Raw genomic sequence first — 26,532 nt, forward strand, 5'->3', positions numbered from 1 at the left:
CTCGACTACTCCCTTACATCTCTACCTGCTCTAAGTAAAGAGCATTCTTCTCAGGCTTGACTAAGCGGTCTATATCCCTGAACAGGTTCCAAGTTTCAAGCTATTTCCCTCAAAGCTCATTTCTGCAGCTTCACCATGATAAACCAGATGACCACATTTGTAATTGTACAGAATCCCCTCCATGAGAAGGCAGCTGCACTCAGACAGGACGTTTGTAAAAAACCCTCAGTTTTGAGGCCAGCCCAAAGGGTAGTAGTGGCACTAGAAATGCCAGTTTAAGGTGAACCTCCAGAACATTTGATGTTATGGGAATATGAAGACATTCTTTTAAATCTACCAAAGAGATTAAATTTCTCCTAGTCAATCACAGCTAATGCAGACTGGAAAAACCCAATCTTGAATTTGAATCTTGAACATTAACCCACTTCAGAGCCAAAATGAATCTTAACTCGACCTCAATACCTTTTGTAGCTACCAATTGCCTAGTAGGGATGTTAAAATGTGATTACTTCCCTAATCGAATAGTTGATAGACTTTCTGTCGACCATTCAATTAGTCGACAACTGAAAGCAGTTACGGCACTCAGTTTGGCTCACGCGCCAAGCCTTAACATAAGCTCCCAAGCTGTGGCTCTGAATTGTAAAACCCAGGGAAGCCAGTGTACAAAGTCGCCAGCTTGGCCCCTGTTCCACGCGTGTCTTTTCATTCATCACACCACAAACACACACACTGTGAAGACACCCGCAGAACAGGGGCCGAGCTAGCGACTTCGCACACCGGCTTCCCTGGGCATTACAATGCAGAGCCACAGTGGGGGTGGGAAGAGACTAGTTGATAGTGCTAATCGATAAGCTCTTGCTTAGTCGACTAGATGCTAACATCCCTATTATCTAGATTAAATTTCCATCTTCTACTTTCTGAACATTTGCTCTGATATCCAAGAGATGGTTCACTACCTGTAGGTAAGCTTACTCTTGAGGGGGGGAAAAAAAAACAGGATGGTAGAAAATGGCAACCCCGAAGAGGGTCAGAGCTTAAAATCAACCTGTGACAAAAATCACATCTATACTCTGAAATGATCCCTTCCTCTTATAATATAAAGGAAGAGATCCTTCTTTCCTGAGTCACTGTAAATACAGAAAGGGGACAGATTAACACTGACAGCTCAGGAAGGCCACAAAAAGTAGTTTAGAGTTTGATTTCAGATATGAGTAACTCCTTCCCTTTTAAATCCCAGACCTTGGTATGTATTTAATACATCATTTCCTGGAGCAGCTTCTACCTGATGAGTCCTTACACTTCTTAGCCTGTGAAGCTGGCATTACAAGGCCACTTCAATAGATTACTGCCTAATACTTCATATCCCACTCTTAGAAAAACTCTCTTTGCACAAAGCACTATCATACTCACTGAACTGAGTGGGTATTTCCATGTGTTGCACTACTAGAACTTGTCTCGGGCTGCAATGGAACCCTCACTTTCTGGCAACTGCTGGTCAGCAAAAAATGGTTGATGGTGCCCAAAGTGCTATTGTAGGATGCACAAATGCTAGGTTTTCCTCTTATTGGAAAAAGGCTCCATTTCCATGCTCAATTATGATCAACATGATTATCAGAGGCTGGCTGCAGGTTGCTTTCTAGTTGTTAATTTCGCAAGAGGCAAGAATAAGTCTGGGGAACGAAGAGGAGCTCTTTGAAAGATGCCAAAATTCTTCTGATTAGCCCTGAGTCCTGCCCATCTTTCCAGAGGAAATGAGAAAGCCAGAGACTAATGAATGAGTCGAGTGGTCTTTGGCAAATTAGAAGGTATCTTCTTTGGCATTTACATCTTTATAGTTAAGTTTTGGCATAGAATGATTCAAATGGGAACAGATACAATTAGTCTTTCAATCCTAAGGATCCCTCCAAATTGTAATTGAAGGACACAGGTAGGGGGCTGTGGGGAAGTCTGAAATGTCAGATAGGTATACACTTTTTAGTTGTAAATAGGGTTGTCACGCTAGCCCCTTGCACTAGTATTAAATTCACATATTTTAAAATATATATTTTTACCATGTAGTCTGAAGAAGCAATGAACTCCACTGTGGAATTTTGGACTTCTGGCCGCTTATGAGGCTCCCCGTAGGATCGTGTCAAAGGGTTATACATAAATTCCTCAGGAACTAAATGAAAATTAGGAATCCAAAGTAAATTATTCACTGACAGATACACAGACTTAGTGACAATTAACAACATTCAACATAAAGTTAAAGCAGCAATTAGACCATAAACATTTAAAAAGTATGTAGGTAAGAAAACAGTAAAAATGTTGTGAAACCTAAATATCAAAGTTAAGGAACTGAAGACAAGAACATCTATTTTATGGACAAAGTACATCTACTCTGTGCTTCCAGTGCCCTACAATGAGATGTTTCAACATGCACTGTATTTCTGAAACTGGTTTTTGTCTTTGATTGCTGTTAAGTATGACCTTGACTGATTGTGTATTATGCTAGTAGTCAGTGGAGAAAATTGCTTTTAAATTACAGTAAAACTCCATTGGTCCAGCATCCAATGCTCCAGCACTCCTGATGGTCTGGCACCATCAGGAACCCGGAAGTGCTCCGGCTGCTGGACAATTGGAGCTGCTCTGCTCCCGGCTTCCCTGATTCAGCTGCTGCTGAAACTGACCAGCAGCTGAATCGGGAAGCCAGGGGCAGAGCAGCTGGGGTGCTGCTGGGTTGGTCCTGTAGCACCCCTGCTGCTCTGCCCCAGGTGTCCCCGATTCAGCCGCTGCTGAAACTGACCAGCAACGGCTGAATCGGGGATGCCTGGGGCAGAGCCGGACTATTGGGAGAGGGGACTATGAGAAGTCTGGGGTGGCATCCCCCCCACCCCACCCCAGACTCCTCATAGCCCCACCTTCCAATAGTCTGGCATATCTGATAATCCGGCACCCCCTGGGTCCTAAAGGTGCCGGATTATTGGAAGTTTACTATATATTGCTCAGATTGTCCAAACTGATGTGTTGCCCTCAGGCTCCTGACCTATTGCACGGTAACCTTCACTTGGCAAAATATAGGTGCCCCTGACAAATGATTTAGCTATTAAAAATCCCATATACTCTAAGTGAAAGGCATCTCAGCTGTTGATACAAATATAAGACATTAAATAAGTTACATAGCTGCATTAAACCAGCTACTTACCTCTGTAATGAAACTTACCATCATTAACTCGATAACATAAGTTGCATTTCCACCTCCTTTGGTCAATGAAGGAAACAAAAGGGTTGATATATGTCCTGCAGGATCTGCACCTCACAATAGTGCTTGATGTTATGACTGGTAATTGCTAAAAAGTGAAATAATGAAAAGCTGTAGCAAAGAGGATTCGAGCAAAAGTTTTAGAGGACAGGATTGTGCAATATCTTAATCTCTGAAAGCTTTATAAAACCAACATATTTTGACAATCAGATTTTTTTATCTCACATCGGTGAGAAGGGAAGGTTACTCACCCTGTGCAGTAACTGGAGTTCTTCGAGATGGTTGTCCCCGTGGGTGCTCCACCTTAGCTGCACCAGCGCCGCTGCGCCCATGGTCGATAGACTTCTGATAGCAGTGCCCCTCCAGTTGGCTGTGCACATGGAGCGCTTGCGTGCGACGCTTGAAACAATCATCCCATGCACACAGCCAACAGCCTACTCAGTTCCTTCTCTGACCCAGAAGCAGATGAAAAGGAGGGGAGGAGGATGGGTGGTAAAGTACCCACGGGGAACCATCTCAAAGAACTCCAGTTACTGCACAGGGTGAGTAACCTTCCCTCCTTCTTCAAGGAGTATCCCCATTGGTGCTCCACCTTAGATGACTACAAAGCAATGTTTGTGCTTGGTGGTGGGCTCTTTGGCAAAGTTGACTTGGTAACTGTGAAAACAGGTCTGTCAAAGCGTGTATCCATGTCTGCAAATGCCTGTATTGCATAATGCTGTGTGAATGTGTGATCTGATCCCCATGTGGCAGCTTTGCAGATGTCCTCTGTTGGGACTCCTCTCAGGAAGGTTGTTGTCATTGCCATTGATCTCATGGAGTGAGCCCTTATGGTTGTCAGGGGTTCTATGTTGAATATGCTATATGCCAGGCATATACAGTCGAAGATCCATTTAGATAGTCTTTGTTTGGATATGGGTAACCCTTTGTCTCATTTGAGGAGAGATCAAGAGTTGCAGAGATTTTCAAAAGGACTCCGTGCACTGGCGCTATTGCCCTACAGACGTCTAGGGTGCGTAGTGCCCTTTCTCTGTCATCCTTATGAGGCTTAGGAAAGAAGGTGGATAAGTATATTGGTTCGTTGCAGTGAAAGGAGGTAAGTACTTTTGGGAGGAATTTAGGGTGGATACAGAGGACCATCTTGTCTTTATGGAACATTGTGTAAGGGGGTTGTGTCATGAGTGCCCCTATCTCACCCACTCTTCTTGCAGAGGTAATTGCAACCAGAAAGGCGACCTTCAATGATAGGTATAATATTAAGCAGATGGCTAATGGCTCAAAAGGTCTCCCCATAAGAGCCCTTAGGACAAGAATGAGGTCCCATGCTGGAGGTAGGTCTCGTTGTGGTGGGAACGTATTTTGTAGACTCCCATGGATAGGTGAGTGAAGGCAGAGAAGCCCTCTATTGAAGGGTGTAATGCCACTATGGTGGGAAGGTGTACCTTACTTAGTTTAGTGATAAACCTGTTTTGTGGAGTTCTAGCAGATAGGTAAGTATTTTTGACATTCCCGTCTCTATTGGAATGCCATTGTGCTTGAAGCACCATAGCTGGAAGTGGTGCCATTTCTGATTGTATGTTTTTCTAGTTGCAGGCCTGTGGCACTTCATGAGGATCTGTTGCACTTCCTCGGGAAAGTCCACCTCTGAAGGCATCAGCCAACCACCATCCATATGTGGAGATGTAGTTTATGTACATCTGGCCATTCTGCTGTGTCAGGACAGACCAAACTGGCAGGAGACTATATGGTAGGCAAATTCTCATCCACAGTAGTTAAGAGTACCAAGTCTGTCTGGGCCACATGGTAACTATCAGTATGACTTTTGCTTTGTCCTGCTTGATTTTCAGGATCGTGTGCTGGATCAGTGGGAATGGTGGGAATGCATAAAGGAAAGGTGCTTCCCACTTTATACTGATTGCATCCCCCAAGGATCGGGGTTCTATGCCCGCTCTTGAACAATAGTACTGGCTATTATAATAGCCAGTTTTGTAATACAGGCAGTCCCCGGGTTACGTCAGTCCGACTTAAGACGGACCCCTAATTACGAACGGGGGCGAAGGAGGAGGGGGCGCAGCTATTGCGGGGTGCCTCCCTCACTGTCGCTGCCTCTGGCGGCACGGGGAACGCTTCCCCCCAGCAGACCAGAGAGACACGGAGCGGCTTTTCTCGCCGCGGAGGATGCGGACAGTGGGACCGCTGAGACGCGCCGCGGTCCCGCCGCCTGCGTCCTCTGCAGCGAGAAAAGCCGCTCCGCATCTCCCTAGTCTGCTGGGAGGTGGGGAGGGCGCAGCTAGTGCGCCCCCCCCCCCCCCCCACAGCAGACCAGGCTTTTCTCGCCAACGCCTGGGGTAGAGCAGCTGGGGGGCTGCCGGGTTGGTGCCACAGCGCTGAGGTGCGGCGCTACTGGACCAACCCAGCAGCACTCCAGCTGCTCTGCCCCAGGCATCCGCAAGTCAGCCGCTGCTGAAACTGAGCAGCGGCTGACTACAGGAAGCCCGAGGCAGAGCTGCTCTGCCCCTGTCAGGAAGATCTGTAATACAAATTGGCAGTTGATCGAATATGTGGTGTGTGTACTTTGCAAGGAGTGCCATGTAGTTTGTAATACTGAGTTGAAGGCTGGCGGACGAGTAGGATGGTCTGCCCATGATGTCCAGGCACTTCCATTTCTTGTCATGTGGGCACATTGTCTGCAGCTTGCCCTTTTGGTTAGCTGCTTTGACCACTAAGGAATTTGATGTGTGGTGTGAGAATAGGAATTCTGCTTCTTTTGGGGCCACATAGTATTTTTTAATCACATCTTTTATCAGTGGGTGGAACTGTAACTGGCATCTGCCACAGGGTTTTAGTTGGGTCCATCAGTGCTTCATTGATGGGGATTGCTAGCTTAGCCTGTGGTGAGGTATGAAATATGTTTGTGAGCTTGTGCTGGGTCTTGGGCATAGCTAGCATTGATATGTCCAATGTGACTGCCACCCTCTTAAAAAGCTCCTGGAAGGACCTGAAATCATCTCCTGCATTGGATGGTGGAGGCATGATTGTGTCCTTGGGTGACAAGGATATGAGGTGCTCCTTTGGTGGTGAGCTCATTGTTCTTTCTGACTCTGTGACATCCATTCCCCCCTCTTTCTCTGAGAATACGGAGTGGTCAGGGGATTGTCTGGGGACGACCTGAGTCTGGGAAGCTTGAGGCATCTGGGGTGGGGGGTAGGAGTCTATAAGCCACCCCTGGGTCCCAGTATAGCCAGCTGAGTGGCATGGGTAGTAGGAGCCATTGGGATTGTTGCCACTGCTGCCCTTGTAGCGGTTTGGGCAACAAGGCTGTGGGAGCATCATCATCCTCATCGCTCAGTAGCGGGGGCATCAAGACAGATGAGGAAGAGACTGAGCATTGGAGAATTTTAGGGTGCCATCACCACCCAATAGAGGTGTCCAATGCCACCGTCAGCTCTGCTGCTTAAGTCAACTAATGCAGCTGTAGTGGCGAGAGCAGCATGTGCCCCCTGTGATGCATGAGGTATTAGTGCTAGCACTGTTATCGATGCCGGTGCCATGTGCCTCTTTTGCATCATTCTCTAGCAGCATCATTTTAAGCTGAAGCTCTCTGGCTTTTCTAGTCCTGCTGGTCAATTTCAGGCAGTGTTTGCACTGCTGTGTATTGTGTTGTTGAGCAAGGCAGCTGACACAGTGACAATGTCCGTCAGAAATGGAAATGGAGACCCTGCAGGATTCATACTTTCTGAATCCTGAGGAACCAAGTATGTCCTATTAAAAGTCCCTTGAGGCAGACTCTTCTCATAAAGACCACGGTTCTGTGCCAGAGTTAAAGAGCCACAGCTTCTGTGAAGCGGAGGGGAAAGTTCCTCTTTCTCACTCTCTCTTTTTTTCCTCAAAAAAACCAAAAAACGTGGAAACCTAGCTAAGCTAAGGAAAAACCTTTGGATACTAACAGCTAACACTAAACTATAGGCTGAGGTAAAACTAGAGCAACTGTTCTGCTGCTACTAAAGCTGGCGGCATTGCTCCCAGGAAGACCGTTCCAAGCATCACGTGCCAGCGCTACCTGTGCACAGCCAGAGGAGCACTGCTATCAGAAATCTGCCAACCATGGGTGCAGCGGCTCTGGCAGACCTAAATGCGGAGCACTCGCGGGGACATTCCTCGAAGAAGAATTCTGAGTAATGTCACTGAACTCTATTATGTTGTATTTGTTTACAAAATGTTGGAGAGAACAATCTGTTCTGATCATGGCCAGTGTTCCCTCTAAGATTTTACAACCATGAGCTAAGTGAGTTTTGGCTAGTGTACCAATATCGATATCATGTGTGCTGGTTTTGTGGCATCCCCCTCTCCCTCTCTCTCGAGCAGAACCTCCCCCCACCTCCCGCCATGTAATATGTCCCATTTGCAGCCATCAGAGCACACCCTGCCCCCACCATGGCCATGTGGCAGGTCTCATTCCCAGCCCCAGCTGCCGGAATAGGCCCTTTCTCCCCCACCATGTGTCATCCCTGGCCACTGGAGCAGGCCTCCCCATGCCATGCAGCCGCAGCAGGTCCCACCTCCACCCTGCCCCAGCGGTTTCCTCACCACGCTGTCTCAGCTGGCCCTGCCTGCTGGAGCAGCTGCCTGCCATGCAAGTGCTGCTGCGTGGTTATCCAGAGGAAGTAGGCAGGGGAAGAATTTTTTGTGTGAGGCTGTGTAGGCATGCATCTTGGCAGGAACTATGATCATGGATATTAATATATTTAGTTGGATAAAAGGAAACGTATCACCATAGGCTAAAAGGGTCAGATAAGCAACCGTTTTATTGTAATTCTAGATAACTTGAACAGTATTCTTGCTTTTGCAAGAATACTTGTACATTGTGGATAATGGAAGACACTAGCAGGTAGCTACTGTGCCTGAATTCTACTTGAAAATAGTTCCATATCTCCTGATGTTACTTAAACTTAAATAAGTCTTCAAAAAGATTAAAAAGTACCACAAAGTAAAAAGCAAAGCATTCTAAGAAGAGATTCAAAATAAAAAAAAAAATATATATATATATATATTTAAATTTTACCGTTAGGTCTCTGAATGGATGCAACAGCAAACCCAAGGGAAGTTTAGCTTTGTTTAGCAAAGCCTGAGTCTGTGGAATATTTGTCAGTGTACATCGAAATGAACTAGAAGAAAATAGAAAAATGAGCTAGCACAGCAAACTTTCATACAAAAGCTATACTGACATGCAATTATATTCTCCGAGATTCAAAGTAGTGACATTTTAAATATTAATAAATCTATTTTCAAAATAAACAAAAAACATTGCCTAAAATAGCACAAGTCTCCACAGAGAACAATATTCAAGTGTAAATATGGCACCAAACAAAAACGTGAAAGTACAGACAGTCCCCAGGTTACGTACAAGATAGGGACTGTAGGTTTGTTCTTAAGTTGAATCTGTATGTAAGTAGGAACTGGCGTCCAGATTCAACCGCTGCTGAAACTGACCAGCGGCTGACTACAGGAAGCCGGAGGCAGAGTTGCTCTGCCCCGGGCTTCCTGGAATCAGCCTCTGATCAGTTTCAACAGGCTGAATCTGGACGCCAGTTCCGACTTACATACAGATTCAACTTAAGAACCCCCAGGCGTCCCCAAGTCAGCTGCTGCTGAAACTGATCAGCGGCTGATTCCAGGAAGCCCGGGGCAGAGCAACTCTGCGTGCGGCACTTCAAAGCACTGTGTGCTCCTGGCAGGGCAGAGGAAATGTCATGCACTACCCCCCACCCCGAGGCCCTAACTAACCAGCCTGTGGGCAAGGAGCAGCAGGGCCTCTGCAGGCCAGATCAATCTGCTTTGTGAGCCTAATCTGGCCTACGGAGGCTCTTTTGTCCACCCCGGTGTAAAGCCTATTTTTTTCATTAGGCTTTTACCCAGCTTTAAGGTTATGGGGTTATATTTTAATAACAGACCTTCTAGTGCTGACACTAATCGCTAATTACCTACAATGAGAGGAAATTTTAAGGGATCATTGGCTGATGGCAAAGGTAAAAAACTCCCAATGGCTTTATTTAGAGAAGAGTCAGGCCAATGCCGGATGCTTTTGAAATTCCATGCTTTAAAAAAAAAAAAAATCACAAACTGTGTATTTCTGATTTTTATACGTTTATTGCTTTTTCAAAAATGAAGCGAATAAGGTTAAGGGGCAGAGTTGGGACTAGAATGCTGCTTAGAGTCATTATGGTAAGGTTCATGAAGACTGTTCCCATAGCTAGTTTATAAGATGTTGCTTTCTTGATTTTAGAATGCAATGGCCTTGGGATAACAACAGTAGACTGTTCCAGCAAAAAAGAATTTCCCCAAGCATAAAGCAGCAATAATGGTAGACTCTATAAAAGTCTTATTTAGATGCCTCAAGAATGGTAGCCATAATGCTAAGCACTGGTAGTAGGAGATGTAAATTAGAAGCAGCTTTAGCGTTCACACAGAAATGCAGAGGACTTCAACTCTTCTCTCCAGAAGAAACAAATTGGTTGACTAGTTAAAGCAGAATACTGTGATTAATTTCATCCCTAATGCATTTTTTTATTATTCTTAACTAAATTATGAAAGATCACAGAAAAAATGCTACGTATAATATACCCACAATTGAAAACAATATACTTACTCTGGATTGCAATTCAATTTCCTAAGGTCTGAATTCAAATTAGGCACAGGAGCTAGAACTGGAGAAACAGGAAGAATATTCCTTTCTTGAATAAGGTTTACTGGTCTCAAGCTTTCTGGTTGCTGAGAATGCTGTAGACTTAATCCTCCTAAGGAGGATGATAACTGGTTCACACCAGGATACTGCTGAAAAAAATATCATACATGTTTAATGAACAAAATCTTAATTCTTCTCACTATTCTTTCAGATAACCATTAAGGAAGATATACCAGTAGCTAATAATCCTTTGCTGATGAGAAGAGACTTGTAATTTTAAAAGCTTGCACAAGACAATAATTGCTTCACAAAAACTTCGTGGCTACGTCTACACTGGCATGAATTTCTGAAAATGCTTTTAACGGAAAACTTTTCCATTAAAAGTATTTTCGGAAAAGCACGACTAGATTGGCAGGATGCTTTTCCGCAAAAGCACTTTTTGCGGAAAAGCATCCGTGGCCAATCTAGACGTGGTTTTCAGCAAAAAAGCCCTGATCGCCTTTTTCACGATCGGGGCTTTTTTGCGGAAAACAGTACTATGCTGTCTACACTGGCCCTTTTGCGCAAAAGTCTTTCGGAAAAAGACTTTTCCCCAAACAGGAGCAGCATAGTTTTTACGGAAAAGCACTGATGATTTTACATGAGATCATCAGTGCTTTTCCGGAAATTCAAGTGGCCAGTGTAGACAGCTGGCAAGTTTTTCCGGAAAAGCAGATGATTTTGCGGAAAAACTTGCCAGTCTAGACACAGCCCGTATGTATTTCTTTGAACAAGATATGAATATTCTAAGTCTAAAGCATGAAGTTAACATAAAAGATACTTCAATAGGAAGTGCATAACCCTCATTTTCAAGACACTCTGATTCAACACTGTCTAAAGAAATCTAGAGGCTAAACCAGATCGGATATTACAAGAAAACTGATATTTTCCCTTTCTTCTAAAGTTCTCACTTTTTACTTTTTCCAAACCAAACAAACAAACAAAAAAACAAGCAATACACATTCTATTTTCTCCTTCCAATCCGGGATAAGCCTCAGACAGTCATGCATTCCCTCGTTTCTGTAGCATTTAGAAGGATTATTTTAAATGAGTATTTTCAAAAGTTATGAATTTAAAAAACCCAAATTCACGTAAGCTATATAGTTTCCAGGTGAAATGCCCAATGGACTTTTATTAATAAATGTATAGAGGAGATAAGACTATGAACCAAGCACAGAAAGGGAACATTAAACATGGCTATACTTCCCTTTCCCTTTAGAAGTATATTTTAAGAAGTTTTGCTTCTACCAAAAAAATTCTACATTCTCCAGAGTGAAGCAGCACACTTTGGATAGGAGTGTCACCTAGCACTGTCATACACAAACCAATGGGAAATCTGGATTGTCTATTGGGAATTATGGTCTTCCTCTTTATTCAATGTTTAACTCTAATATATCTTCAGTTTCTTTCCCCTTCAAAAACAACAATTTAAAAAAAGGTTTAAAATATTACTTTTTTTTTTTACCATCAGTGAACAAGTAATTGAATGGGCTACCACCACAATTTGTTGGTTCTCGTCACAATAATTCAAATACCGAACTCACTAATACTGAATTTAGAGCTACTAAATCAATGTTCAGGCTTGTTTGATAAATTACAGTTCTTACACTTAAAACAATACTCACATTTTTCAAATAAATTATTGGGAACTATGTCATCCAAGGTACATCACTAAAAGCTTTACAAAAGGATTTAAAAGAAATATTAAATAATTTCTGAATTAAAAAAAATCTTACTTGTGGATATTGTTGAAACCCAGATTGATGCCCTGGATTACTGGGCTGCATAGCAGAAGTAGGCAGTGTTGCATTCTGGTAGCCAGGTTGAAGCGTTGGATAACCGTAACCAAAGGGCTTAGTATTCCTTGATATTTGAGGAGGAGGAGCTGGACTACTTGTCGCAGAATCTGTCTCTGAGACAGGGAATAACTTTTTAAAATGTGAGGTTTACAGGATCTTTTGAAACAGGGCATTTCTGTCGAAAGGTCCCAGTCTTGACCAGTTTTTTTTTAAAGCAGCTTTTTTGAAAAAGCGCCACAGCCGCCATTATGCAAATGAAGCAAGGGAAATTCAAATCCTGGCTTTGTTTACAATTTCGATACGTCTAATTTACATTCCTTTATCAAGAAAGGGATGTAGTTTAGATATACCCTCTGTCAGTATCTGGGGCAAGGTGCTGGAATGCCACTCCACTGTAGGACATACTTGTCTTCTAATTCTCCTCTTCATTTAATTAAATGCACCTCATCTATTTGGTAACTGAAAATTCATATAATTGTTCATTAACCTCTTTTAACAAAAAGGTAAAAAGTAAATAAATTGGAAAAATATAAAAATAAAATACCCTTATATTACCATTTTTTTCCTCCATGACTGCTCTTGCTCCCAAATCTCTCTTGCCCTGGAAACCGCACTAAGACCATTGACCCTTAGTCTCTGTCTCTCCTAGTCATCCAAAACGAGAGTCTCAATTTTATTAAGAGGGTAAATCTGTATTCCTATAGCTGGTTTGGCCACCCCGAGGGGTTCTTCCGCCTCCGGGTGTCAGCCACTCTGCCCCACTACAATTCCAGAGTGCTCATGATATTTCTGTTGAAGACACCATAAGCCCCACACATGAATTCTAAGACAGAATTTGCCCAATCACTTAAAAGCCTGAGTTATTTGTAGCATGCCGCTCCCAATTTAATACAAAGTGGTAAGGAGAGTCTCAATAGCTCTCAGAGGGGAAAAACAGCAGTTTTGAAACTGGCACAACATTTCAGCAACTTTAACAAGCATTTCTGCCACACCGCCCCAATATCTTCAAGTACCATCTACCACCAGGGTGAAGAGACTAGAAAGTATTCCTGGAATAGAGCCATGGCAGTGCCAGTCACCCCCAACACCCATCCTAAAGTTGGCCTGTGCAAGGCTGGAAAGTTGACAAAGCCAGAGAAGCAGGGGATGGTGCCAAAAACATTTAAATTGATACTCCCTACCCCTCCAAAAAAGGGAATTCTCTAAAGCCAGGCGTTCAAATTCCAGACTTGTGCCCACAGGAAAGAATTAAAGCGGACATGAGTAAGATGCTACTCAATTCCATACTGCTGTATAAATGTGTTGTAATAAACAAGCCATCTGAATTAGGAATTACACATTTTATAATATACTGGACTTCTTTGCTGATGACTGAAAGGCAAGAGAAAGATACAGGCAGTCCCCGGGTTACGTACAAGATAGGGACTGTAGGTTTGTTCTTAAGTTGAATCTGTATGTAAGTCGGAACTGGCGTCCAGATTCAGACACTGCTGAAACTGACCGCCAGTTCTGACTTATATACAGAATCAACTTAAGAACCCCAGGCGTCCCCAAGTCAGGTGCTGCTGAAACTGATCAGCAGCTGATTCCAGGAAGCCCCGGGCAGAGCAACTCTGCCTGGGGCTTCCTGTAGTCAGCGCTGGTCAGTTTCAGCAGAAGCTGACTTGGGGACGCCTGGGGGAACCGCCGCTGCTGCCGCTTCAATCTGGGTGCCTGTGGTCTGCTGGGGACCGTCCCCAGCAGACCACAGGCTCCCGGACTGAAGCCGCAGCCGCGGGGGGGTCCCGCGCCTCTGAGGCTTTGCTCTGGCAAAGCCTCAGAAGCGCGGGAACCCGCCCGGTGCCTCTGGTCTGCTGGAGACTGTGTCCAGCAGACCAGGGGCACCGGAGCAGCTTACGAACGGGGCTTTCTCGCCCCGACTTCCGGGGCGAGAAAGCCCCGTTCGTAAGTGCGGATCCGACGTAAGTCGGATCCGCGTAAGTCGGGGACTGCCTGTATGTAGGAATCCATGATGGGATTATGGGAAATTTAAAGTAGGAAGAAATGGGTGATATTTAAAAAAAATTAGCCTAAGAAACTGGAACAGTATATTATACAAGTAACTTTGTTTTGTTATACACGCAGTCCCCGGGTTACGTACAAGATAGGGACTGTAGGTTTGTTCTTAAATTGAATTTTTATGCAAGTCGGAACTGGTACATATTGTAGGGGAAACTCTAGCCAAACATTTGTCCAGAGCTCAGTTTTATTCTCCCACACCTCACTTATCTCAGTCCTTTATTCTCAAGCTGAGGTGTCTGCTGAGAAAAGCCGCTCCGCGTCTCCCTGGTCTGCTGGGGTGGGGGGGCACTAGCTTCACGTCTCCCTGGTCTGCTGGGGGGAAGCAGCTAGTGCGGGGTTGCCTCACCCCGTTTGTAAGTAGGGATCCGATGTAAGTCGGATCCATGTAACCCGGGGACTGCCTGTACCTTAATTTAGAATTAACATGCAGTAACGGCTCACCTGGATAGCCACCTCCTTCAAGGGCATCATAATTGTTGGTAACAGGAGAGGCACTGCTAGTAGTAGAGGAGCTGTCAATAGCTAAAAATAAAACAGATTTAGTTTAACCAATGGTAAACTTCTGCAAGGATAGGACTTCAAAGTACATTGTTTCTTAAACTTCTGGTAAACTGTTAAAGAGAAATAGGAACAATATTTCACTAAGAATCCAACAAAGTTATTATACGTTAAACCTCTCTAATCCAGAACTCTCTCATTCAGAAACATCCATCGTCCAGAATGATTTTAGTTAGCTGGATGTCCACTTTTCATAGATGTGGCAAAGTTACCTGCAGTTCCATAAAGTTTGTTTACAGCCACCAGTCCTAGTTTTCAATATTCTGTGCTGTTATTTAGCTCTAATTTACCCCTAAATGTACTCTAACATCACAGGAAGCATTGGCAATGCTGCTAGACAATATTGACCTTCTGTGGTCCACAAAATTCTCTGATTCAGAACCGGTCAGGTTCCGAGGGTTGAACCTATACAGGCAGTCTCCGACTTACACGGATCCGACTTATGTCGGATCCGCACTTACAAACAGGGCTCTCTCGCCCCGGAGCTCGCAGGCAGCAATCCGCCACCTAGACCTCCAGGGCGAGAAAAGCTGCTCCCGGTGCCGCTGGTCTGCTGGAGACCGTCCCCAGCAGACCGGAGACACCGGGAGCAAAGCCACAGTGGCGGCGGGTTCCCGCGCTTCTGAGGCTTTGCCAGAGCAAAGCCTCAGAGGCGCGTCACCGCGCTGCCGCTGTGGCTTTGCTCCCCGTGTCCCTGGTCTGCTGGTGGGGGGGGGGGGGGCGCAGCTAGTGTGCCCCCTTGCTCACCAGCAGACCAGGCTTTTGTTGTGGACCCTGGGGCAGAGCAGCTGGGGCGCTGCCGGTTGGTCCTGCAGCGCTGCTCTGGGCACTACTGGACCAACCCGACAGCACCCTAGCTGCTCTGCCCCAGGCGTCCTGATTCAGCCGCTGCTGGTCAGTTTCAGCAGCAGCTGAATCAGGACGCCTGGGGCAGAGCAGCTGGGGTGCTGCCGGGTTGGTCCAGTAGCGTCGAGGAGCGGTGCTACTGGAGCAACCCAGCAGCACCCCAGCTGCTCTGCCCCAGGCGTCCCCAAGTCAGCCGCTGCTGAAACTGACCAGCGCTGACTACAGGAAGCCCGAGGCAGAGTTGCTCTGCCCCAGGCTTCCTGGAATAAGCCGCTGATCAGTTTCAGCAGCAGCTGACTTGGGGACGCTTGCGGTTCTTAAGTTGAATCTGTATGTAAGTCAGAACTGGCGGTCAGTTTCAGCAGCGGCTGAATCTGGATGCCAGTTCCGACTTACATACAGATTCAACTTAAGAACAAACCAACAGTCCCTATCTTGTACGTAACCCGGGGACTGCCTGTACTATCGGAAAAAAAAAAACCTCATAAAATGTAGCCAATTTAGTACCCAGAAAATACAGCAAATGGATAAGGACAAAAATAAAATGAAACTGATTTCTTATTTCAAAGAGATTTTTAGGCAACTATTTCTAAAATTCTTTTTACTCTAGAAGAATTCAGGAAATTTAAAGCATTTTAATTTATACTGTCTCAGCAACAGCATTCTTATACCATGCAGATAGAGCATTTTGAAGTAACTTTTTCAATTGAAATTTTCCAGTGGCCTTCCTTTTGTTTGATGTCGTAATGAAGAGTGGCTTGTTTCATTGTTAAATGTAAAATCTGTAACACATTCTTCTGAATATTGCTTATTAAAGTTCTCTACTCTAGTCATAACAGAGGATCATCTGATGTATCCAAAAGGTATACTTGAGTACACTAGACAACTGATGTATAATTTTTCCTACTGCTGTATATTTATCCTCTCTGATTATCTGGAGTGTAATATGTTAAACAAAAAGAATAAAATGTTTTAAATGAATCTGTGTTAGTGAAGTTTCATATACATTTGCCACAAGAAAGGAACAGGAGAGTGTAGAATGATTTTGTATGCCTGTTCCTTTAAAACAAAAATACAGATAATTTTAGCCTTTGAATTACAAATCACAAAATGCAACACAAAGAAAACAGTACATGTAGGACTTTAGCCAAAACAAAGCCACATACAGTTTTTGTGGAGGGGAGAGACAGGATGAAAGGCCTTAAGAAATTCCCCCAATGCTGTCTCTAGATCAGTGGTGGAGAAGGATAAAGATCAACATTGCCCTCACACACGAGGCCCACCATAGTAGATTTTGTGTGCTCCAGCCCCACAGTCTAGCAATGGAGAGAAAGAGAGCAGGGCTAAATCTCAGGGGCTGCATCCAGCCCCTGGGCCTGAGGTTTCCCACCCCTGCTCTAGGTTATCAGCTATTACAACTCATCCTTCCTAGTGAAACCAAAGAGGATTTAAAGAAAACATTAATAGAAAGAGCATGCTGGCTTGGCAAACTGGAATAGGGAAAATGTTCCATGCATAGCAGCAGAGTGAAATGATTCTGGGAGACAATGTTATTAGTAACATGCAAACACCACTTTTGTAATGATAACTATAACTGAAATGGTGAAGTACTTGCTATGAAGTTTTTAATTAGGGTGTAAAACAAGGCTTCAACTCAATATTTAAAATCAGTTATTCTTATGATCAAAGATTTCTCTCTCTCAAAAATAGATTTTCTTAAAAACTATAGTGCTAATTAAAAATAAACTTGTGAACTAAGTAAACACATTCCTTTGTTATATTTGCATACGAGCTTGAACAACATTTCTTTCCTTAGCAAGTTTTGTCTTTTTTCTGTTAGGGGGAACATTCTTGGACCTGAAGCAAACAAGACTCTTGTTTATTCAGCTGCAGCATAACTTCTGTGAATTAACCACTGCTAATTAAAATCCAAAAGGGGAGCTCATTTCCACACACATACACACAACAAAATATGGTAGGCACTGATATAGGAATTATTTTTAAAAATTAATTTGTTCTTTGCATTAGAAAGATGATTTAACTTAATATTTTTTTAAGAGGCCACTACTACCCAATTATAATAATTTTAAGGTAGATCAAGTTTTGTGAATGTTCTGATGTCACAGAATAGTTGTAGAAGATATTTATAATTTATTTAACAGTAATTTGGATTCCATAACATTTATTATATCAATCCATACTATTAGATGCCACTCATTAAGATACTACCATGTAATGATCAAAGTATATGGCAAAACAAAGCACAGATGCTTCAAAGCTTTACTTTAATGAATACAAAGGAAAAACTGATTACTATGCAAATTTGGATAAAGCACCATCTGAAGGTGCAACTCACTAGCGCTGGCATAAAATCAATGGCCATGAAGCGGAAATTTAAATATATCTTTTTAATGAATACAATGAAGACAAAATACCTATGTCCAAAGAATAGTGTGAAGATCTTTGTGAGCTGAATGAAAACTTGGGAACAAATGATAAATGTTTAGTCTGACACTGGAAAAAAGTTAAGTCTGATTTTTTTTTCTACAAAAGTTCTCCAGGCCAACTTTGGGAGAAAGATTACTTTGAAAGAAGATTATACTTAGAGAAAAGCATCTCAGATTATCTGTTTAATAGCTCTACTCATAAACCTTACGCGAGTAAAATGAGACCAACTCCTCATATCCTATGAGAAATGTGTGACCTCATGCCTGTAAACACCTTTTATGTACTATCCTTGCCCCCTGAAAAATTCATCAGGGATCCAGATTATACTGAGAATTCTGAGGGTGGTCTACACATTTTCCCCTCATTGCAAGGATATTTTGTTGATGGCCCTACTCTATACTACAGGTATTATGTTGCATTTTACTCATACCAACCCATGACTGGGCTTTGATTTAGTTAGGTTCGTATACAGAATAGGAATTCTCACATGCTTAAATTTAGGCACTTGTCTTTCTGAATCAGGATTATAGCACTATTAATGTCTTTGTATACCTTATATATTCGTAACAGAGTTCCCTCCAGATTACTGATTCTTCCAGTAACATGTACTAATGACTAACACCAGTGTGCCAGATAACCATGAGTACCACACACACAAAATGTCCTTGATAACATGAACTCTGATGTTGCCATCAGGTTCTGCAGTCTGTTCTGCAATCATTGCAGCAGAAATTTGACACATTTCTGTAACCACATTCCTACCACTCTAGTGGTATACTTGTAGCACAAAGAGGTGTCAATTTTGTACTTCTGAATTGATCGAGGTGAGATCTAAGAAACAAACTTACTATTAAAGCCTCCTACATGCAATATATAGTCCAGTAAAATAGTGACATTCTATAGCCAAGGTTTTAATGGCATTATTGTGCTTGAACTTCCCTCCCTAGTGAAATCAATGGAGGCTGTGAGCCTAGAGTTAATAGCGCTCTGTGTGAGAGTAAGCTAATGTATCCTTTCTTAACCTTGACAAAAAATGTACAATGGCTATTTTCTAATGATGAATGTAAAAATATTGGTTAAAAAAATGATCATGCCCATGTGCCAACACCACAACTATATATATTTTACAAACCACCTTCATCACCACTTCTAAAGTAGGTAAACTAGAGAATCTGATTATACAGAAAGCAAAAGAGTGCTTTATAAAACAAAGTTTAGCAGAAAATATTCCTCAGACTTATAAGATAGGAATACAATTTAAAATTAATTAGGATAAAGATTTCATTTAAGATCATTCGCCAAAGAAACCTGAATTCTGCTTGTATTCAATTTTAATTTTCAAGAACTCTGAAAACTATGTGGATTAACTTAATTTCATTCAGAAATCGATGTTGACCTCTGCCAACTGCTAAAAATTAGAGAGGTTGTTATATTTTTTTCTTTGAAATAGGAGATAAAAACATTACTCTGAGTATGCCTTTTTGTTAGGGATATTCTTCAGGAACACTTCTTGTTTAAAAGCTTTCCAAACAAAAAAACCTTCAGTGAAAAACATCCTCCAATTGAGCTCAATGTGCAGGACACGAGCTGATGTAAAACAAGGAACAAATCAAAAAAGAAATTATTCTCAAGGTCTCCTTCTAAAGGAGTGCAGAAAACAGACTAACACAGAATTCAATGGATGAGTAAAATGTTTAATGAAAAGGAGTCTGCAGAGCATGTTTTTCAAAAGAGGAAGCTGCAACAGTAGTACATGAAGGCTACAAATACTGATAAAAGCATAGAGAGATATCCTCCCAATAGGGTTCCTATACATTGTGCAAGAGAAATAACCATTCTCTCCACTTCCAAAGCAGTGAATATCTTTATGAAATAAGCCTTAATTGAGTCTGGGGCCTCTTCAGTTTTTAACAATAGGACTTCCTAATACCCAAAACCAAGCACATTACTTCATATACGAGGTTGCATATCTCTACCAATAGGATGAACCAACAACTACATATTTTTCTCTCTCAAGAGGGCTCAAAAGTAAATATTTAGCATTCTCTTTATGACCAATGCTATAGATTGGGTTGGGCAAATACTGACGCATGGGCCAGATCCAGCTCCCCAGGATTAACCCATCTTGGGCTGCTGCTACTATATTTACCTGCACCTCCAAAGGTATGTGCAATTGCAGCTCCCGTTGGTCATGGATCACTATTCCTGGTCAATGGGAGCTGCAAGAAGTGGTGTCCCGGTCGAAAAGGCACTGCAACTGTCCCTACCTGAGGAGGCACAGGTAAGTATAGTAGTAGCAGCCCACTGGGGCTAACTTGGCATACTGCTGCCATTTTATTGCCCACCTCTGCTGTAGATGCTCATTTTTTAAATTTTTTTTAGGGTTCATGCAGAGCAAGAAAAATAAATACGAGGAAGTATCAGAAAACACAGAACTAGTTTTGAAACCAAATCATTAAGATAAAAATCAGACATGGATCCATGCAATGAAAAGCCTGAAACTCCCAACAATCCTCCTACCTATAAAAACTGCCATAAGAACAGTTTTCAAAGTAAGTGACTTCTCTAAGATAGCAACCAGAATTTGGTAAGAGATAATCCATGAAGACAAGCAGGCTTAAGATCCCACAAGAAAAGTGGAGGACAGCTTTGGTCCCACTTTGTGTATCACCCTAAAGTGCCTGTGAACTTACACATAATTAAGTTTCCCTATGAAATTGCACAAAACAACAATCTATTCTATATCTTAACAAAAAAAAAATCATAATCAAGTTTGAGTGGAGGAGGGGCAGAATTTTCTTGAAGTGTTCTGAATTCCGCAATAGACTATGGAGATGAAATACTTGAGGGTCAACAGAAATATCGCACTCTCTCAGAGATCCTTATTTTTCTGTATAAATACTGTCCAATAAGGCATAGTGATTCTCTGCCATACTGGTCACTGGCATATCAAAGGAGAGAGAGGATGATCTTGACATCAAGACACTAGGAGTTTTACTTTTTTCCTTTCTCTGCCTCCTAAAACTGAACGGGCGTGTCTTTCCTGATACTACACGGTACTGTTCCCTAACAGCTACTGCCTTAAACAGAATACCTACTACAATACATTTTACTTTATTGCAATATTTACGTTTCCTATACTTAGGAGAAATATATAAAAAACCAACCCTGATGTATTTAACTGTCATTAAAAAATCTACTTGTGTAGCGGTAGCAGTCAAACCAATCACCAAAAAGCATTACAGCCAGGCCCATTCCGTTAGAATATTACAAGTTTGTTCCAAGTTAGAATACTGAAATTAAGGCTCAGAAAGTACAACCATTACACTATAAAATTAGATGCATATTACTCAGAGGAAAAAACCTGAACAATTGCCAATTGCTACATTCCTTCTTAACTACCACATTCATACAATAGTTAGAAATTTCCCCTTAGCTTTCTAGGTGTCTGAAGACTCACAACTACTTTTGGGTTTACATTTTTTATTTTTAATTATTTCAAGGAATTTGAAAAATGAAGACAAAACTTGGGTAGGAAAAAAGCAATATACTGGTTTAAAGCTAAAGCAGACCTGCTTCCTCATCCTCCTCATCCTCTTCCTCATCATCTGAACTTGATGACAAGGGAGCTGGTGCAGAGCTAGCTTGATTATTAACATATCCACCATACTGCATGCCTGTAAAGTGGAAAGCACAAACACAAGAGAGTCAAACAGACAGGAAAGATGAGAAACAAAAGTCACAAATCATTGCATTAAAAGTGAGAGAAATCAGGCATTCCAGAGATCATCCTAACATGCAAGTGATGAAAGCTCGTTATCTAGTCTAAGAGAGCTAGACCATCTCTGTAAGTAGTTCAACAAAAGCAGCATTTTAGTCAACTAGTTTGGTTCAGCATTAGTAGTGCCTAAGGAAAATTAGTAGGAAGGAATATATAATAAGGTAAACCTTTGCCCCCTGGAAAGTGTTCAGAAAGATATCTGCTCTTCCCTATTTAATTTAAAACCCAATGACAAAACTTCTAGAAAAATTATAAGTTTGCTTGGCAACCTTGCCCTTTTAAAGAAGAAACCAAATTCTTTAGTATTTTGCAGTTTGGAAAGAAGAGGAATGAAATATATGATTGCTTCACCACATCAGTACACATGTTCAACCTTTTCAAATTTTCCATTACAGGCAGTCCCCGGGTTACGTACAAGATAGGGACTGTAGGTGTGTTCTTAAATTGAATTTGTATGCAAGTCGGAACTGGTACATATTGTAGGGGAAACTCTAGCCAAACATTTGTCCAGAGCTCAGTTTTATTCTCCCACACCTCACTTCTCTCAGTCCTTTATTCTCAAGCTGAGGTGTCTGCTGAGAAAAGCCGCTCCGCGTCTCCCTGGTTTGCTGGGGTGGGGGGGGCGCTAGCTTCGCGTCTCCCTGGTCTGCTGGGGGGAAGCAGCTAGTGCGGGGTTGCCTCACCCCGTTTGTAAGTAGGGATCCGATGCAAGTCGGATCCATGTAACCCGGGGACTGCCTGTACATTCTTATTATGCATTTTAAACAAGATGTGTCAGTTTAATAAATGGTCTGGTAGCACTTTAGAGACTTAACAAAACATGTATATGGTACTGACTCAGCTACCCCCTGAAGCAGTTTAATAAATATTAGTGCTACTGTGCTGGTCAAGATTATAAAAGAAATTAAGGCCTAAAACTAGGCCCGTAAGTCCAAATTTAGTCCTCATTTTCAAATGCACTGAGCATCCAGGTACATCAACACAAAACAGTCTACAAACTAACCAACAGGTTATTACTATAGACATGTTACATAAATACACATAATGTATAGATGTGTAGCACAGCACACAGAAATGTTAACTGTTGATCAGTTGACTCTGTGCAGAACTAGTGATTTAATTTAAACTACGCAAGAACTCAAAATCTTCAGCATCTGTTCATTTTATAGATGCACAGTTTTCCTCTTGGCAGCACAACTCAGACACTTCCAAAGTTTTCAAGAGTTCTGGGCTTTTCTAATAAAAGCAGTGAATATAAACTAGCATACCACCCATTAGAAAACATATTTCTATTACATACAATAAAATTGTTGCAGATAAATCATATATACTTTGGCATTCATGTATGCATACAATTACATGTATATGTAACAATATTCAATTATTAGCGCAAACTGGTTTAACTGTTGTACAGTGAGCCATTTTAACATGCATTCTCTTAAAATACACAAAAGCTTAAAAAAGGCTAGCCATCACAGTATTCTACTTTAGAAAGATTCTCAAATGGATGAAGCAGGAGAATTTAAATTAGAGGAAGTCCCCAATTTATGAATGGGTTGTGTTCCAAAAGTTTATTTGTAAATCAGTTTTTTGGAACTTGGAACACATTTTACCATAGAAACAAAGTTGTAAATGGTAGATAGGTTCCCAGGCTAGCCCACAAAAGCCTATTTAACCCATAATGTAGCTGAAATCTACATATATATTTTACATAAGAACATAAGAACGGCCGTACTGGGTCAGACCAAAGGTCCATCTAGCCCAGTATCCTGTCTACCGACAGTGGCCAGCACCAGGTGCCCCAGAGAGGGTGGACCGAAGACAATGATCAAGCGATTTGTCTCCTGCCATCCCTCTCCAGCCTCTGACAAACAGAGGCCAAGGACACCATTTTATCCCCTGGCTAATAGCCTGTTATGGACCTAACCTCCATGAAATTATTTAGCTTCTCTTTAAACTCTATTATAGTCCTAACCTTCACAGCCTCCTCTGGCAAGGAGTTCCACAGGTTGACTACACGCTGTGTGAAGAAGAACTTTCTTTTATTAGTTTTAAACCTGCTACCCATTAATTTAATTTGGTATCCTCTAGTTCTTCTATTTAGGGAACTAATAAATAACTTTTCTTTATCAGCCCTCTCCACACCACTCATGATTTTATAGACCTCTATCATATCCTCCCTCAGTCTCCTCTTTTCTAAACTGAAAAGTCCCAGTCGCTTTAACCTCTCCTCATACGGGACCCGTTCCAAACCCCTAATCATTTTAGTTGCCCTTTTCTGAACCCTTTCCAAGGCCAAAATATCTTTTTTGAGGTGAGGAGACCACATCTGTACACAGTATTCAAGATGTGGGCGTACCATAGTTTTATACAGGGGCAGTAAGATATTCTGGGTCTTATTTTCTATCCCTTTCTTAATAATTCCCAGCATCCTATTTGCCTTTTTGACCGCCGCTGCACACTGCGTGGAAGTTTTCAGAGAACTGTCCACGATAACTCCAAGATCCCTTTCCTGATTTGTCATAGACAAATTAGCCCCCATCATACTGTACGTATAGTTGGGGTTATTTTTCCCGATATGCATTACTTTACATTTATCCACATTAAATTTCATTTGCCATTTTGTTGCCCAATCACTCAGTTTGGTGAGATCTTCTTGGAGTCCCTCACAGTCTGCTGCTGTCTTGACTATCCTAAACAGTTTTGTATCATCTGCAAACTTTACCACCTCACTGCTTACCCCTTTCTCCAGATCATTTATGAATAAGTTGAAAAGGATTGGTCCCAGGACTGATCCTTGGGGTACACCACTAGTTACCCCTCTCCAATGTGAAAATTTACCATTTATTCCTACCCTTTGTTTCCTGTCTTTTAACCAGTTCTCAATCCAAGAAAGGACCTTCCCTCTTATCCCATGGCTATGTAATTTACACAAGAGCCTTTGGTGAGGGACCTTGTCAAAGGCTTTCTGAAAATCCAAGTATACTATATCTACTGGATCCCCCTTGTCTGCATGTTTGTTAACCCCTTCAAAGAACTCTAATAGATTAGTAAGACAGGATTTCCCTTTACAGAAACCATGTTGACTTTTGTCCAATGAATTCGGGACAAGAATAAATGTATTCTTTACTATTGTTTCGACTAATTTGCCCGGTACTGAAGTTAGACTTACCGGTCTGTAATTGCCAGGATCGCCTCTAGAGCCCTTTTTAAATATTGGTGTCACGTTGGCTACCTTCCAGTCATTAGGTACGGAAGCCGATTTAAAGGATAGGTTACAAACTACAGATAATAGCTCAGCAATTTCCCATTTTAGTTCTTTTAGAACCCTTGGATGAATGCCATCCGGTCCCGGAGATTTGTTAACATTAAGTTTTTCTATTTGTTCCAAAACCTCCTCTAATGACACTTCAATCCGGGACAGTTCCTCAGATTCATCACCCACAAAGGATGGTGCAGATTCAGGAATCTCCCCAACGTCCTCAGCCGTGAAGACTGAAGCAAAGAAATCATTTAGTTTCTCCGCAATGGCTTTATCGTCCTTGATTGCTCCTTTTATAGCTCGATCATCTAGGGGACCCACAGGTTTTTTAGCAGGCTTCCTGCTTCTAATGTACTTAAAAAACATTTTGTTATTTCTTTTTGAGTTTTTGGCTAGCTGTTCCTCAAAATCTTTTTTTGCTTTTCTTATTACATTTTTACACTTGATTTGACAGTGTTTATGTTCCTTTCTATTTATCTCACTAGGATTGGACTTCCACTTCTTAAAAGATACCTTTTTGTCCCTCACTGCTTCTTTTACATGGTGGTTAAGCCACGGTGACTCTTTTTTAGGTCTCTTGCTATGTTTTTTAATTTGGGGTATACATTTAAGTTGGGCCTCTATTATGGTGTCTTTAAAAAGTTTCCATGCAGCTTTCAGGGATTTGGCTCTAGTCACTGTGCCTTTTAATTTCTGTTTAACTAGCCTCCTCATTTTTGTGTAATTCCCCTTTTTGAAATTAAATGCCAGGGTGCTGGACTGCTGAGGTGTATTTCCCACCACAGGAATGTTGAATGTTATTATATTATGGTCACTATTCCCAAGCGGTCCGGTAACGGTTATATTCTGGACCTGATCCTGCACTCCACTCAGGACTAAATCGAGAATTGCCTCTCCCCTTGTGGGTTCCTGCACTAGCTGCTCCAAGAAGCAGTCATTTAAGCCATTGAGAAATTTTATCTCCGCTTCTCTTCCTGAGGTGACATGTATCCAGTCAATATGGGGGTAATTAAAATCTCCCATTATTATAGAGTTCTTTATTTTGGTAGCCTCTCTAATCTCCCTCAGCATTTCAATCTCAGTATCGCTGTCCTGGTCAGGTGGTCGGTAATATATCCCTACTGCTAATTTCTTATTATTGGAGCATGGAATTACTATCCATAGCGATTCTATTGAACATGTTGATTCACTTAATATTTTTATTTCATTTGATTCTACATTGTCTTTCACATACAGTGCACTATATTTTAGAGTGCATCTGTGTGTCCATTTGTTCAATAACTCCTACTAAACTGTAAGAACCACCAAATTTGGTACGGAGCTTCCTCTTACCCTAACCTTCTTAAACAAGGTCTGGGTTTGGTTGTGCCCAGAAAATGCAAAGTGCTTGGAATGGGACTGTTTCCCATAACATGGAAAGAGAACGGCAGACAGGAAGGATTCAATAGTGATAGTGGCCATGGGGCAACTGCAGCACCTGAAGAGTGGCTACCAGGGCTGAGACTCCACCATCTTGCCTGCCAGCACACCAGTAAGGAGACCCCCTGCCCCAAACCTAGAGCCTGCCAACACTCCCAGAGAGCCTGCAGGCCATGCACGGGGAGGGGGGAGCGGGGAGGAGAGGGAAGGGAAGGCATGGGGGGGGCCCAGCAACCCCTGGAGCTTGTCGCCCCCCAGCCCCGTCAAAAAAGCCTGCAGGCTGTGAGGCGGGGGGGGGGGGGACACCCTAGACTGGTCACCCGGGGCAGCTGGAGGTCAGGGCCAGCCCCCAGAGCTTCACCCCACCACAACAGCCTACAGGCCATGAGGGGTAGC

General features: G+C 42.4%; 1 protein-coding gene across 6 annotated transcripts in view; it reads right to left on the reverse strand.

Moving 5' to 3' along the window:
• The window catches only part of SEC24B (SEC24 homolog B, COPII component), an 85,717-nt gene that overhangs the window by 37,208 nt on the left and 21,977 nt on the right, over nt 1-26,532 (reverse strand). Inside the window, exons 4-10 of one of the 6 annotated variants that reach the window (XM_075929711.2) lie at nt 21,247-21,351; nt 14,264-14,344; nt 11,699-11,868; nt 9,888-10,072; nt 8,304-8,406; nt 3,203-3,329; nt 2,052-2,161 (exon numbers count right to left, since the gene is read on the reverse strand). In XM_075929711.2, coding sequence (XP_075785826.1) covers nt 2,052-2,161; nt 3,203-3,329; nt 8,304-8,406; nt 9,888-10,072; nt 11,699-11,868; nt 14,264-14,344; nt 21,247-21,351 — 881 coding nt within the window. Of the gene's footprint in view, nt 1-2,051; nt 2,162-3,202; nt 3,330-8,303; nt 8,407-9,887; nt 10,073-11,698; nt 11,875-14,263; nt 14,345-21,246; nt 21,352-26,532 lie in introns of all 6 variants that reach the window. The other 5 variants (XM_075929710.2, XM_075929709.2, XM_075929713.2 and 2 more) reach the window with 5 other exon arrangements.

The sequence above is a fragment of the Pelodiscus sinensis genome, chromosome 4 (genome assembly GCF_052426305.1).
Source record: "Pelodiscus sinensis isolate ZL-2025 chromosome 4, ASM5242630v1, whole genome shotgun sequence".
NCBI classification, from domain to species: Eukaryota; Metazoa; Chordata; order Testudines; family Trionychidae; genus Pelodiscus; species Pelodiscus sinensis.